Source organism: Vulpes lagopus, chromosome 7 (assembly GCF_018345385.1).
Source record: "Vulpes lagopus strain Blue_001 chromosome 7, ASM1834538v1, whole genome shotgun sequence".
Taxonomy (NCBI): domain Eukaryota; kingdom Metazoa; phylum Chordata; class Mammalia; order Carnivora; family Canidae; genus Vulpes; species Vulpes lagopus.
In genome coordinates, this window is record NC_054830.1 from 92,454,162 (window position 1) to 92,470,772 (window position 16,611).

A 16,611-nucleotide genomic window follows, 5' to 3' on the forward strand; every position below is an offset into this window, starting at 1 on the left:
AGGCGACCCTCAATCATGTTTTTTTAAGTAACAATTACTGCCAATGTTATAGATAAATCTCTTTTCTTTTAAATCTTTTTTTTTCTTAAATAGAGATAGAAATGAAAAGAGTTTATTGTTATGTGCTCAATAACATCTTTATTTGTGGGGCACCTGGGTGACACAGTGCGTTAACTAACTGATTCTTGGTTTCAGCTCAAGTAATGATTGAGTGGGGAGACTGAGCCCCATGTCAGCCTCTTTGCTCAGCATGGAGTCTGTCTAAGGCTCTCTCTCCCTCTCCCTCTGCTCCTCCCCTGCTCTCTTTCTCTTAAATAAATAAATCTTTAAAAAAAATAGCATCTTTTTTTGTTGTAGCTACCTATCAACTTTAAGGCAATCATGAAATGCCTTGACATAAATGAGAATGTTAGTAGTATCCTATACCTGTATCCTGATTTCGAGGGACCAGGTACAGTGGTTGACCTTCAGTGGACAGCCAGTAAAAGTTAATAGAATGCATTGAATTAATAATAAAACCAAAATGTCAAAAGTCATGAAACATAAGGCAAAAAGATTGAAATAATATATCTTGAAGTTCTAATTATATAGAAATAAATAAAGTTTTTTTGCTATTCAGAAGGGATTTTTAAATCCCTGTTACAACTTGAAATTTCTCCCAAATTGCTACCACTACACTTGAGAAGATAGTCCTTTCCTAACTTTTCCTTATCTGGTTTCACAGGGAATACATAATAGAACTATAATTAGCAACAGCCTCAAGGAGTTCTTTTGATTCAGCACCCTGGTAAATGAATATTCCTTCTTTCCTATCAATTTGTATTCCTTCCTAGATCAATAGTTGTTTGCAAATCATTCTATCCCAGGGATGACAAATTGCTTAATAACAGTCAGAAATGGAGGTGTAAAAGAACACAGACTAGTATCCAAGTTCTCCTGTGATAAAAAAATTATGAATTGAAACTGGCAATTAGAAAAAAAAAAAAAAAAGAAGCTGGCAATTAGATACAGTCATGTGAATTTTATACAGTTAAAAAAAACTGACTCTAACATAAATTAACATAAAAAAACCCCTACACATAAATTGTGTCATTGTAGATTAGCTACAAAGTGGATAATATAATCATGGATTATTCAGAGCTGACTGTAAATAGTTTAACCCAACTGGGATATTTGATCCTACCAGAAGGTGGTAAATCACTCACTTCTTAGAGGCTTAGTACTATTTTCAAACCACTGTCAGACCATTTAATACACGGAAGGGAGTAATTTCTTCTTCCTAAGTTTCTTTTGCAGTTTTGTAATTTTTTTTAAGGTTTTATTCATTTATTTGGGGGAGGGGTGGAGGGGCAAGCAGACTCCCCAGGGGCTAGAGAGAGATCATGACCTGGGCCAAAGTCAGGCTTAACTGACTGAATCAGCCAGGCATCTTTCTTTTGTAGGTTTTTTTATTTTGTTTTAGATTTAATTTATTTATTTGAGAGGGGGGGAGAGGGAGAGAGAGAGAGAGAGACAGAGCAAGCATGAGCAGGGGGAGGAAGAGGGAGAAGCAGAAGCAGACTCCCTGGTAAACAGGGAGCCCTACATGGAGCTCAGTCACAGGACCCTGAGATCAGGACCTGAGCTGAAGGCAGACGCTTAACCGACTGAGCCACCCAGGTGCCTCTCTTGCAGTTTTTTTTGTTTTTGTTTTTAAAATTTGTATTTCTTTACTTGACAGAGAGAGAGCACAAGCAGGGGGAGAAGTAGGGGCAGAGGGAGAAGAAGGCTCCCTGTTGAGCAGGGAACCAGACATGGGACTCCATCCCAGGACCCCAAGTTCACGACCCCAGCTAAAGGCAGACGCTTGACCAACTGAACCATCCAGTGCCCTGTCTTTTGCGTTTTAATTGAAGTCTGACCTGTCTATTTTAGTTCATAACCCTGATGTGTCATTTTCCCATTTTTATCAAACAAGACAAAGTGTAGCCTATAATTTTAGGACAAAGTGACTATTTTAACTCTCCATTCATAATATGTGAATGGGAGAAGTGAAATCATATTTGAAAACAGGATTTCCACTGAAAATCAAGGAGGTCAAATCATTATATAAAGAAAGTTAGGAAGTTATATAGTTGCCTTTGAAGAGCCAAAGACACATGAAGATACACTAAAATAGTCTACTTTTTATTTATTTTATTTTATTTTATTTTATTTTTTTAAAGATTTTTATTTATTTATTCATTCATGATAGTCACACACACAGAGAGAGAGAGAGAGAGAGAGAGAGAGAGAGGCAGAGACACAGGCAGAGAAGCAGGCAGAGAAGCAGGCTCCATGCACCGGGAGCCCGACGCGGGATTTGATCCCGGGTCCCCAGGATCGTGCCCTGGGCCAAAGGCAGGTGCTAAATCGCTGCGCCACCCAAGGATCCCCCTTATTTTATTTTTTTAAAGATTATTTATTTATTTATTCGAGAGAGAGAGAGAGGGAGAGAGAGGCAGAGGGAGAAGCAGGCTCCATGCAGGGAGCCTGACGTGGGACTCAATCCCAGATCTCCTGGATCACGCCCTGGGCTGAAGGCGGCGCTAAACCACTGAGCCACCCAGGGATCCCCCTAGTCTACTTTTTAGATAGATTGTTATATAGCAAGCAGTTTCAATTTAATATGTATTTTACCTATAAATATTCCACTGGGGTTCTTGTATATATTAGGAAGACGTTTTCAATCACACTATATCAACTGACCTGCAATATTTATCTTGTTTCGTATTATTGGTCTTACATAACATCCTTGATTAATTTTCAGACCTTGAGGTGCTATATTTTGAATAAGGAATACAGCCCACAAAATTAATAAATTATTACTGTGGAGGCACTCCTGTCTTCTGAATGTATAAGTGCATTGCTTAAATTACTCTCAGGGAATAATTTACACATGAAGAGGCTCTGGTGGTTAAAGAAGCTTTGTGTATTTCTTATCACTGGAAATAGTCCTAGACTAGGTGCTTAAATGAATATCAAAGCAATTGTTTTTTCAAAGCAGTAATGATTTGTACTATTCTAGGGTTCCCAATACACTACCCTAGAATCATGAATTAAATATAATGTTAAAAATGTAACATTTTGAACCAAAAATTTCCATAAGAAACAGGGAGATTGTCTCAACTGAGAAAATATGTTCATGATCTTGAAAAGGCTTAGTAAGCTTTCTTTCATTGTGAATTTTTTTCTTAAAAGAGTTGCAATACGGTGAACATAGAAAACACTTCAGATGAAGGAAAATGAAATTAGGGCTTGGCTGTTATTGCAAAAAAAAGATACCACCGTCCTTCCCACCTCATTTGAGTATTAACCCATAGGATTGAGGGCAATGAGTCCTGGCTTCTAATCTTGTGCTACTATTTTTCTTGCCCTTGGGATGTTCATGTTAAATTTGTATGCTGCTTGCTTATGTGTTACATGTATCTCTATCCCAAATTTAGGTAGTAAGGAAGGAAAAAAGGTTTTGGTGAAACTTCTCCCCTGAGTCATAAGCTCTTAAAACAGGAACTCTTTCTTTCTTTCTTTCTTTCTTTCTTTCTTTCTTTCTTTCTTTCTTTCTTTCTTTCTTTCTTATTTATTCATTTATTCATGAGACACACGGAGAGAGAGAGAGGCAGAGACACAGGCAGAAGCAGGCTCCATGCAGGGAGCCTGACGTGGGACTTGATCCTGGGTCTCCAGGATCACACCCTGGGCTGAAGGTGGGACTAAACCGCTGAGCCGCTGAGCCACCCGGGGATCCCCTTTGAGCCACCCAGGGATCCCCTCTATTCTTCTTACTTTCTTACAGTCTAACTCTGTGCCTGGCACATGGAATGAGCAAAATACAGTTTTGGTGAATGAACACATGAATAAAGTACACAGAAAAAGTGCACTATTGGGACTCTTGGGTGGCTCAGTGGTTGAGCATCTGCCTTTGGCTCAGGTTGTGATGCTGGGATCGAGTCCCACATGGGGCTTCCTGCATGGAGCCTGCTTCTCCCTTTGCCTGTGTCTCTGCCTCTCTCTGTGTATCTCTCATGAATAAATAAATAAAATCTTTTTTTTTAAATTTTTATTTATTTATGATAGTCACACACAGAGAGAGAGGCAGAGACACAGGCAGAGGGAGAAGCAGGCTCCATGCACCGGGAGCCTGACGTGGGATTCGATCCCGGGTCTCCGGGATCGCGCCCCGGGCCAAAGGCAGGCGCCAAACCGCTGCGCCACCCAGGGATCCCAATAAATAAAATCTTAAAAAAGAAAAAGTACGCTATTATTAAAAAAAATCCTTAATTATTCTGAGTCTAATATATATCAGACGTCTGGTTAGTTTCTGTCCCATTATGTTTTTTTCCCCCACGCATTTTCTTCCTTTTCTCCCCCAATCCATACAGCAAGATGAGCAAGGATTAATTTTTTTATTGCTTTGATTATTTGAGCTTATGCATAAAGAATTTATCACAACAAATAAGTAGATAAAATCATATTAAGAAGCAACAATTACTCCTTAACACCCTAATTACTCTTTAAAGGACCTCTTTATATTGTGCCAGAGACATCCAAACTGGCCTCAACCACCATACTAAACAAAACTATTGTAAATAAAAGTGCTGGAACTGAAATGATGGTTGAAGAGTTACGGTGATGGTGGTGATAACGATCAGGAATTAGGATCTGTCCCTTGGACACCATCCTTTTTTTATTCTTTGTCAAGCATTTTATTTGAAATAATGATGTCAATTGCTTTTTTCTTCTGCTTCTCAAAACTAACCCCACAGTGTTTCATATTTTGCTATATACTACAGTATGAATTTTGGTAAGATAGTTGCTTTTTGGATAAATCGATAGTTTTATCCCTAAACATTTCCACTAAAAAAATTGAGGGGGGGATATTTAGTGCTGAAGAAGCCTGTCTTAAAACTTTATTTGCAAAATATTTTCTATAATTGCACTGTTAAATATTAAAAAAATTTCTCACATCTGCAACCTCACTTAAAGTGCAAAAATCTTCAGATACGCTGGACAAAATTAATCTGCTCTTATTCCTGTTTTGATTGCTTTTAATTAATAGCCAGCTTGTTAGAACAGGTTATAAGGAATACATTCAAAGGCTGGCATAAATTCCTTTGCCCAAAAGTTGAATCTGGAGTATTCAGGGTTGTGTTTTCTTTCTTTTTCTCCTCCTCCTGGTCTTTTTTGTTGTAAAGAGGTCACGTAAGGACGTTGGTGGAAGGGCTCCATGCGCCATCTACTGACCAAATCTATATTTTCAGTGTCTTGAGAATGAAATTTCCCCCAACGTTGGGTTTTTAAAGGAGTCTTTGAGAAGGGAGGGGTAATGGGAAAAGACTCTTTCTGACTCGAAGGCTTATGGTGACTCTTGGAATAAATCTTAATCCAACAAACACACAATTCGAAAAAGTATCAGTCCCTCAGCGCAAGGGCAAGTTACAGGGAGAATCACAAGAAAGTCTGGCTAGCACTGAAAGAAGTTAGCAAAACTGTAAAGTCAACTCAAACTTACAATCAGATTGTTGTTTTCACCTGTGTGTTGAGCTACACTGACTGCCCAATGGCTGCTCCTTACAGGAAACGGCTTTACACTAATGGCACATCCGGATAACCATCAGTTCCCTATTTTATTATTCTGAAGGATTTCTAATTATTTCATCAAAAATTGAATAATGCATAGTAAGGAGGTCCACGCTTCACGTGGATCCTAACCCACAGTTTGTCTAGGTCTATGTAATCTACGTCCCAATACACACACACCTACACGTGTATACAGACATGCGAGACGATATGCATCTATGGAGATGTGGGTCCATAGGGAAATCCATGCCCTTGGATTTGGATTAAAATGTTTCTCCCCTCAGTGGTTCTATGCTACTAAATCCAATAAAAGGGTAGGAGGAATTGGGGTCCTCAAGCTAAGGTTTTCCAGGTTGTAACTGGGGTCAGAGTATCCGTTTTAGCAGTTCAAACCCCTCGAGTTGGAGGGTTGGATTGGAAATTAAAGTTGGCCCAAAGTGCTGCGATGTGATTCAGGTTCTCTTTCGGTGAGCAGCTGGGAGAACTGAAAACTAGCAGCCAGGACTCTGGATGCCCCAGGTAACCTCCTTCCCTCCACACCCACACCGCTCTCTCCAATCCCAGAGCTGAGACATCTTGCTTTCGTGGTTTTGAGAAAGAAAAGAAGAAGCAAGCCAGAAAGTTGAGCCAGGAAGAGGGAAAGAGGCAAATAAAGGAGGAGGCAGGGAGAAGAGATGGGACCAAAGGAAAGATTCAGGAAGAAATCGGGAGCCGAGGGAAAAAGAAGAAAGAAAACAGACAAAGACGGCGCAAAAGGAGGAGGGCTAGGAAGATGCAAGGATCCTTCTCTAACGAACCGGAGTCACACCCATCTTTCACTTTCAAATCAATCGTCTAGATCTTATCCGTTTCCTTTGTGAAGGTTGTCCGCGTTGCCAGAGGAAGCCAGTCGGGACTCCTCCCCCTGCCCCACGCGTGGCTGCGCGGCTGCCTCCGCGGCCACCGAGACCCAGTACGCCCCGAGTGGGGAGGCTTGCGGGAGCGCGACTCTGGGAACACCCTTGCGGCTGGTTGTCACCCGGGAGCCTAACCCGATTAATACCCAGAGTTGGATTACGCCGGCTGTCACCAATACGCCTAAAGATTATAATCCAATTTATGCACATTACAGCCAGTATTAACTTTATCTGCTATTTTAAGACTCCCAGTTGCCTCGCGTGTCCTTCGAGGACAATGCTCCGCGCCCTGGTGCAACCCAGCGGGGCTGTCAGGAGGGGACTCCCCCCCCCCCCCCCCCCGAAGCAAACTGCTCCAAGCCCGATCCCTGTCGGTCTGCTGCCGGTACTCCCAGGTGTCTCACCTTCACCTGGGCGCCGCTGTGTGATGCCTCCCGGCCGGGGATTACCAAAGCGGGAGGAGTTCCCTTGGAAGGAAATGGCATTTGTGTTCATTTCATTTTTGAATTTTCCGTGGCGGCGGCAGAAGGGCGGGGAGTGGGGCCAGTGGGCGGGTGCCTGTGAGTGGATGGGGAAGGGGGCCGCGGGGTTGGTGCCGGTTAGAACAGTCTCAGCGTCTGCTTTTTGATGTCTGTGCGTAGAGTGGCATTGCTCTCGCTCTGTCCTTAAATAAGTTTGTTTGGGCGTGAGTTCTTGCCTTTTCAGCACAAAACCACAAAAAGACGGGGTGGAAAGTAAAAGAAAACCCCCTCCCTCCTCTCCTCCCCGCCCGCCCGTGCGTGCTAACGCCGAAGACTTGATTTAACACCCCTTCTCCGGCTGCTGGGGGCTCTAGGCGGTGGCTACATTCCAGCAGTTTTAATCCGTTTTTTATTGTAGGGCGAGAGGAGTTTACACAGGGGCTGGGATGGCTCCCCAGCTGGCCGCTCTCCGCACTCCAGCGCCCCCTCCCGCCCTCCGCTCCCCTCCCCCCCGCCCCCCCGCACCCTGCCCGGGAGGAACCTGTTACTTTAAGCGGGGCGTTCCAGGGTGGCGGTGCGGGCCGCCGGGTTTCGGGAGGTGGCCGGGGATTGGCTGCTTCGAGCTCCCCCTGGCTCGCTCGCTCGGCCTCCCCGCGCGCTCCGCCCCGCCCGCGCGCCCTCCCTCCGCCCCGTAAGCCTCGGAGCCCCGGTGTCAGGCGCCACGGCGCATGCTCCGGAATCTCATCCTCCGGCCCTGGAGCTGCTGCTGCTGCTGCTGCTGCTGCTTTTGCTTTTGGGGCTGAGTTTAATAAGCGAGCGAGCGAGCGAGCAGGCGAACGCGGGGGGAAAAAGGCAGAGAATGTCCGCCATCTACCCTCCGCTCCCGGGCGCGCTCTCATTCATAGCAGCCTCTTCATGAATTACAGCTGAGGGGGCGGGGGAGGGGGGTACCACACAGCACCCCAGCAAACCTCCGGGCCCCCAGGCATGGCTAGCTCGGTAAGTACATGCAAAAATAATAATAAAAGGCCACCCCCCTCCCCGCCTCTCCTCCCTCGCCCTGCGCCGCCGCCGCCGCCGCCGCAGCCCAGACAGCGCCAGCGCTCCGCGGTTCCAATTAGAGAAAGGTTGGTACGGCTTGCAGGGAGCTGCTGCCGCTCCCTCCGCTCCGCTCCCTCCCTCCCTCCCCCCCGCCCGCCCTCCCCCCGCCCCCGGGCGCGCGCACACACACACACACACACACACACACACACACACTCACACTCGCCCCTCCGCCCCCCCCGCCTCCCTCTCTCCTCGCCTCTCTTTGCAATCGCAAGAAGCGCACTCGCTCACACGCGCGCACTCACACACACACTCACACGGTGGAAGGAGGCGAATAATAACTCAGCCATATTTCAGCCTCCGCCGCCGCCGGGAGCGGCGGGCACGGTCCGGGGACGCGGCGAGCAGCCTCGGCGGCCGCTACGATGGTGCGTTCTCCGCGGCGCGCGCGCGTGAGCCGGAGTGTGCGGGCTGACAGCGGCGGGGCGGCTCGCAACTTTGCCCCCGCGCCGGGCTGTGCGCGGCCGAGCCTCGCGGCTGTCCGCCCGCCGCCCCTGCTTTTCTGGATCTGATTCTTTTTCTGGGGGGGGGGGGGGGGGAGGCGGGAGCTACTTTGGGGCCACTTTGGCTCTTGGAAGTGTGTTCGGGGGCTCCGTAGGCTGGCCTCGCCGATCGCGTGGGGCTTTCCGCCGGGGGTGCGGGTGCCCCAAGTTGTGGATGCCTCGGCGTGTGTCCTTGCGGGCGTGCGTGCGCGTGTGCGCGTGTGTGTGTGCGGGTGACGACGTCTCATTTTTGTTGTGCACGGGCCCGGTGCTGGGGGCACGGGAGTTTGTGCCCGTCGGCAGAGGCTGCCCGTAGTTTCCATTCCGCCTGGCACAGCGCTGCACACGCACGCACACACACACGTACACAAAGACTTCCTCGGCGTGTGCTGTCGCCGCGGCACTTTCAGGGAGGGGGCTCGCCAGAACCCCCCGCTCGGGCCCCCGCCGCCCCCCTTCCCACGCCGGGAAACCGCCCCGGCATCGCCTCCTAATTGTCTCCTAATTTGTTTCCGATGCATTTGCGGTCGTGCTCGCAGGGGCCGAGCGTGCTCTCCGTCTCCCCCCTCCCCGAGCCCCGGACCCCCTTCCCGATCGGGGGCAACATTCCGTTACAATCCCTGCGGCCGTGGCTGCGGGGCCCCGGGCCCCGGGCGCCCGGCGGGCCGGGTGGGGTGTATTCGGGGGCGTGCGGTGTGCGCGCCCACGCGCGTGGAACGTGGATGCGGAGGGCACCGCCGTTTCCTTTTATGTGCGTTTCAAGAAGGAGGAAAAAAAAAATGTCAGGCGCAATGTTCAGTGTCGAACGGTCGCCTTCCTGTTGTTCACGGCTGTCTCTCCTCCCCCTTGCCCGCAGTGTGCCGTGCAGGTGAAGCTGGAGCTGGGGCACCGCGCCCAGGTGAGGAAAAAACCCACCGTGGAGGGCTTCACCCACGACTGGATGGTGTTCGTGCGCGGCCCGGAGCACAGTAACATACAGCACTTTGTGGAGAAAGTCGTCTTCCACTTGCACGAAAGCTTTCCTAGGCCAAAAAGAGGTAGGGCTCGAATACAAAAGGAGCTTGATTTAAAAAAAAAAAAAAATGTCTTTGCTCGCGGAGGAAACAATCGCTTGGCCCGGGCGGTCCCCCTGCCCCCCTCCCCGCCCCCCCCTCCCCCGCGCTCCCCGGCGTCGCCTCGGGACCGGGGTGCGCGGCGCCGCGCTGGCCAGGTCCGGGCTCCCGCCCGCGCGCGCGCCACTGGGGCTTCGGGAAAGTCACCGCAGAGAAAGGACCGTCAGGTGTCGAGTGTGTTTATTCATCCCCAGCCTGCCCTCACCGGTCCTCTGGGGTTAGCCGCGGGTTCTGCGGGGAAGGTGCAATTAGTCGTTGGGTTTGGAGGTGTCGGATGAGGGGGTGGGGGTGGGGTGGGGCTGGAGGGAATAAACAGCTCGCGCCCCCCCTATTTTTTCTGCCCCCTCCCGGGAGAAATTGAGATTTACCTGTGTTATTAGCAAGGAATGCATGGGATGTAGTTATTGTTCCGTCTCGAGAAGTCGCCTCTCTTGAGGGTCTTCTCTGCCTCCCTTCCTGTGTATCAGGCACTGGGGTGCCAGGTGTCACAGATTTTCCTTTTTTGTGGGTTAGCCACCCCCACCCGGCACCGTCAGCATTTTATGTTTGGTCTGGGGGCTTCCTCGTCCCTAGTCCCCGGTGGCACTTGATGGCTCCTTCGATTTTTTTTTTTTTTTTTGAGCGGCGGTCCGAAGTCTGCCCGCTGTGATCTGCGGGGGAAGAGGGTCTCAGCAAAGGTCGAAGCTAAGTTTCAGGGGGAACGATGTGGTCCTGCCTCCTGCTTCAGCCCTTCCCCACCTTGTTTTTTTTTTTTTTTTTTTTTTTTTAGCCTTGGTCTCTAGTTTGCATAATCCACAGCTCGGCCCTTCAGGTCCCAAACAGTTTCCATCAAGGGCAGGACAGTTTAAAAAAAAAAGAAAAGAAAAGAAAAACGGGATGTTACTTTGGACGAAATTTAAAGAGGGTTTGAGAAATTCCATTTCTATTCCCTTCAGCCTCCGGAAAGCTACTGTCTGGTTGTTTTAGTTGGATTAGTGGAGGTAACAGTACAAATACAATAAGGTGCTTTGTTTGTGAGCAGGTTTATTTATCTAACTCGACACAATGGTTAGTAGTTATCTTCCATTTGATCCGTAATCTTTATTGGCATCTAGAACTCCTGCAGTTTCTTAGAGTAACATCATAATAAATCCATTCTGCTTAGAGCTACTGGAAATTATTGAACATTGAGGAGCTGAATAAAGAAAGGAGAAATGCTGTGTGCCTTCGAGGTGGCAGAGGTTTGTGTTGATGCTTATTTTTGTTTCCAGAGCCCATGTAATGGGTTGTAGGATTGTATGTTTTGCCTTCAGTGGTTTGTTTTATAGCTCCTCTTGAAAACTTGAACAGTTGAATTTGATGGATAATAAATGAATCCAGCCTCTTAATAGAGGGGTAGGAATATGCATGGTCTATAGGAAATAACGTTTAGATTTTGTTAGCATTTTAAATCAAAATATAGCCAGAGATCTTTGACTTCATATTTCCTCAACACTGTAATTAGGATGAGTATTGTCAAGTTTCTGTCACTGTGTGAGGTTGGGTGTGATGCTTCCCGCTCTCCCTTTCCATGTATCTATAGAGCCACTGCAGAGGAGTTTAAACAAAAGAAACCACCTTCTAAGATCCCTGGTGTCCACTGTTAGGACTACTTGGTTGCTGCTCACTTCGAGATAAAATACATTGAGCAAAAAAAAAGCAATATTTATTGTATTAGGAAAACTAAGTCAGTTGGCAGAAGATGTAGCTCTTAAGGTAACTTTGTTTAGGCGCCTTAACAATCAGGCAATTGGCATGATGAAATTAAAGATGACGAACCTCCCTAGATTTCACCACTGTTTCTCTGCTTCGGTGTGTATGTGGCGATGTTCCCCTGTATTTCCCCTACTTAATGATTTTCTGTCCAGCCGGAGGGAACGTGAGGGTGCTGCCCTGCAAAGCCCACACCTGGGAGTTGTTGCTAGGCGTGGTAGCCTGCTTGATAACACTGATGTCTTAGGCGTCTCTAGTGAGAGATGCCTGCTTGCCGGCTGGGCTCCTCAATTTTTTATTTTCAACTGTGGAGTTTCTTTATGTAGTCTATAAGCCATTGTTTTAAAATGTTTATTTTTGGATTTTTATTTGTATGTGTGCTTCCCATGATGTGACAAGTCCTGGGAAAAATGCCAGCTTACATAGCCCAGGAGAGACCTTGTCATACTGTAATTACACATGATTCAGATTGCAAGAGAAGGTTTCTCTGTTCGTTGGGAATAGTAAGTTGTAAATTCAAGTAACACCAAACATGCCACTTAGTCCTGGGACTTATTTTTTGGCTTATAACATCTTTCAAAATGATAAGAGTAAATACAAATAAGGATGCCAGGCATTGCAAAGTCTACTTGTGTACCTGTTAAGGTGCTACATTTGCCATTTTATAGATCCGAAGTGGGAAATTAGAAATGGGAGAAACTGCAAGAATGGCTTTGTGAAAAGTCTGAGTTACAAGATATTTAAAAGGAATCCACATACTCCAAAATGTAAATGGCTTTCCTGATAATGACAGGTTAAATCACTTTCACTATATACAGTAGTGATGTACTGATAAACAGAAGTGGACCTTCACACTGAGGATGAACTGCTCAGCCAGGAAGATGGATGCATCCTTAGTTTTGAAAATCTTTGGTTTGGAAAAGCACACTGATTTTCAGGCTGATTTCCTTTATTTCACAGTAATATTATGAGAACTTGTAGAGGAAAAAATTACAGTATTTTCAACTTGTTGCCTAATGAGAATTATGTGTACCATTTCAGTATTGAGCTAATTGGACTTGAATTAATGAAGGTTTACTTTGTCCCAAAGATGGGTTGGAGACTTTGAATTTAAAATTACTAGCACAGAGCCCTAGAAGAGAGATTTTGATGAAATAGTGAAGCCTGGAATATCCATTAGCCGTTACAGAACAGGCAGGTCGGAGTATAATGCATTTTAAAACTATCTACTTGCAAAAAAAGACCATATCTTATTTATTAGTACCAAAGATTTATAATGGTCTGATATGACTGAAATGAATGGTCACATTCAAAACATTTCATTTAAAATATTAATGTTTTCATTTTCGGTATGATGTGACTTTGAGTGAACTTTCTTTCCAATTACAGCCATTCTTAACTATTGCAGTCTGTTCCATTGACATTTATGATATGAAATCTGTTGCTTATTATTTTATGTAAGCTAATTTGGCCACTGGTATGATTTGATAGCTTTTTATTTGTAGCCCTAGTCCTTTGTGTGGGCAGATAAAGCACAATAAATCCACACTTAGAACTTTCCTTTAATTTAAATGATTGAGCCCAGTGTTACTGTGTAGTTCTGATTGTGTTAAATAGTCTTCTGCAATAATTTAGATAACTTTTTATCAGAGTACCTAAAATTCGAGACCAAGGTAGTTGAAGAACCTACGTGCACCTGGTGTGTTTTCTCTTCTGAGGTATTTAAAAGGCTTCAGGAAAAAATAAAGATGAATGGCTAATGTGATACATTCAGTGAGTGTTAGAAGATTTGTGTAGAGTTCTGTATGGAATTAAGATGACCATTGAGAGCAGTTCTAGTACTTGGCATTTTGAAGCAACATAAAACATAATTTTCCAAGACACTTAAAAGCTGAATTATTGAAGGAAATCTTATATGCTGTTAGTGGGAATGTAAATTGGGCACGGACATTTTGGAGGGCATTTGGCAACCTCTATTTAGATTTAAAGCGTTTATACCCTTTGACCCAGCAATTCCAGGGATTTTCCAACAGATACAGCTACACAAAGTTATAGCATATATCTTGTGACTTTTTAAACAGCAAAAATTTGGCTACAGTTAAATGATGGTGATCTATTAAAAGGAGATAAATCTGTTTGTAGATGCAGGATCATCTTCAAGAGATATGAAATGAAATAATTCAAGTTGCTATTTCATAACTCAGTGTGATCCCATTTAAAAAATGTGCTTATACAAATAAAAAGTGTATGTGTATAAATAAATGAATTTTGGATGAGTGGGAACCCAGCTATTAGTAGGTTTCTCTGGTGGGTGTTCATGGTGTTGGCAATGATGAGAGTTTTTTGTAGTGTTTGATTTTTTTTTTTTTTAAGTTCTATACATTTAAAACATTCCAGTGAGCACTCGTTACTTTTTAAGACTACAAGACAAAGAGCGAATACCCAATATAGAACGTCTTGGGTGGATATTGTTGCTCAGTGGAGAGGAGTTAGGGTTAGGAACTATAGACTTGTATTCAAATGCTGGCTTAAGAACTCCTTGTGTGATTTTGAGCAAGTCCTTTTTTGTGTCTGTTTTCTCACTTGTGTTCTCATCTGTGTTCCTGGAATGATGAAAGAATAGAACCATTACCTCATAAATTGAGGATTAAATATGAATCAGCTGTTCTCAAATTTATTGGTCTTAAGACCACTTTATGCTTTTAAAAATTGACTCCAAAGAACTTTTCCTCTGTAAGTTTTACCTATTTAATATGTATGATATTAGAAATTAAACCTGAGACCTTTAAAAAGTTATATATTAATTTGTTTAAAGATAACAGTCATTAACCCATTAAAGATTAGCATATAAGCAATATTCTAATGAAAAATGAGCATTCTCAAAAAAAAAGTGAGAAGTGTGATATTATTTTACTTTTTGTGTGTACAAATCTTTTTGATGTTTTGAAATAACTGGATGAGCTTATGTGTTTTTGCATTCATTCTGTTCTGTTATCACACATCATGTAGCCTCTGGAAAACTCCACAGTGTTCTCATGAGAGAATGAGTGAAGGAGGGAAATAATATCTTTTTTTTTTTTTTAAGATTTTATTTATTTATTCGAGAGAGAGAGAGACAGAGAGAGAATATGGCAGAGACACAGGCAGAGGGAGAAGCAGGCTCCATGCAGGGAGCCCGACATGGGACTCCATCCCCGGTCTCCAGGATCAGGCCCTGGACCGAAGGCAGCGCTAAACCACTGAGCCCCCCGGGCTACCCTTGGAAATAATATCTTACAGTCATTGTAAAAATAAGCAATGTCTGGAAAAGGTTTTTTTGGGATCCTGAGGTCCCCAGAATACACTCAGAGAACCTCTGATATAAAATAGTCGACGTAGAACCTGGCCCAGATCAACTGCCCTATGAATATGTGGAAGCTGATTTTTTAAAGCCATTATTTGCTAGTAAAAATATTTAATGGAAAGGGGAAAGATAAGTCTTCCAATGTATTTGCATGGTTAAATTCCATTATAACAATTATCTAACAATGTTTTTTCCCTTCAAAGGAAAAAATCCAAACTTGGGTTATAGTGGATATATTTTATAGTTAATATTACTGTCCAGTTTATGGCATATTAATTGTAGAAGCAGAAGCCTTTTACATCCATTATTTTAGGTGACCCTCTGTAGAACTACCTCTGTGAGGTAGACAGGGGAGGGGTATCAATTGGTTTACCTTTAAGACTTTTCTTCTTTATTGGTTCTCTCAAGTTTCCTTCCAGTGGTCTTCCATGGGCCAACCTTAGCACTTAAGTGTTTTTTTTGGACAACTATTACAGATGACCCCTATTACTTAACACAGCTTTTACAGTTCTAAGATGTGGATTTTTTTTTTTTTTTAAACTCTCTTTGACTTATGTCTTCAAAAAATAACTCAGAAAGCTTAGATACTTCAGAGGGGAAGAGATGCAAAACACAATTGCCGCAGTTACATACTTAAGCAAGGACTTGGTGTATTACTGAACTTTAGACTTTAGTATTTATTGAGCAGATTTGAGAATAATTTTGATCTCTGATCTCAGGGTTTCTCACTGTCCTAATAGAAGTAATACAGAATTCTTTTTTTTTTTTTTTTAAGATTTTATTTATTTATTCATGATAGACATAGAGAGAGAGGCAGAGACACAGGCAGAGGGAGAAGCAGGCTCCATGCTGGGAGCCCGACGCGGGACTTGATCCCGGGACTCCAGGATCACGCCCCAAAGGCAGGCGCCAAACCACTGAGCCACCCAGAGATCCCCGTAATACAGAATTCTATAATTTTTTTTCCCTTGGCCTTTATACCTGTTTGATTTTTATGTTTTATTCCTCAAATAAGAAGCTACCCTGTAGAAACAGAAAATCTCTTGTTTTAGTGATACATATTAATGTATGATGTATGTATGTAATATTCTTTTGCAACATTTTGTTTTGTGTGAGTGGCCAGAGTCTCTATAGCTCATCTTCTTCCTCATAACCTACTACATTTTCATGCTTTAATCTTTTATTCTTTTAATATTTTGTGGTTCTCTTTATTCTTGTGTGTAGTGCTGTATTCATTTTTGAGAATATAATTTGTCTGAAAAGAGTCCATTGATATTACAGGTAATTCATTAGTTTTTTTAAACTTACAGATATAGAACTTGTACAGTGTGCAAGTACAGAACTTGCACAGTTGTACAATGCAGCTTTTATAAGAAACCCATATTTTTTTTTTGCATGCAATTGAAACGGTGTTGTTTTTTAATTTATAGGTGTGTGTTTATTGTAAAAACAAAACAAAACAAAAAACAACAAAAAAACCCACACAAACCATAGAAATATAAAGAAAAAAGTTACCTGAAAATTCTTCACAGAGAACCATAGTTAATATTTTAGTAGATATCTGTACTTATGTGTATTATAGAAACACACACATTAACTATAAATGAGCTTGAATTTATCACCTGTTGAGGTGATTTTTGGAGCTCCTATGTGGCTAGAACACTGCTAAGAGCTGGGGATACAGCATAAATAAACATTTCTACCCTCCTGATAGGTGATGAAATATCTTTTTAGAGCTGGATTTTATGATATTACATTGAATATACATGTACTATAACTTCGTGTGGACATTTAGATTGTTCTTAGGCTTAATTTGTTATAGTTAATGCTATGATGAACATCTTAGACGTTCATTTTTATGTTTTTTCCTATAATTTCTTCATG

General features: G+C 43.8%; 1 protein-coding gene across 2 annotated transcripts in view; it reads left to right on the top strand.

Annotated features, from left to right (window-relative positions):
* Positions 1-7,658: 7,658 nt before the first annotated feature.
* MLLT3 (MLLT3 super elongation complex subunit) overlaps positions 7,659-16,611 on the top strand; it is a 277,428-nt gene continuing 268,475 nt past the window's right edge. Inside the window, exons 1-3 of one of the 2 annotated variants that reach the window (XM_041762598.1) lie at positions 7,960-8,082; positions 8,357-8,427; positions 9,398-9,578. In XM_041762598.1, coding sequence (XP_041618532.1) covers positions 8,425-8,427; positions 9,398-9,578 — 184 coding nt within the window. In that variant the 5' untranslated portion in view covers positions 7,960-8,082; positions 8,357-8,424. The other variant, XM_041762597.1, reaches the window with a different exon arrangement.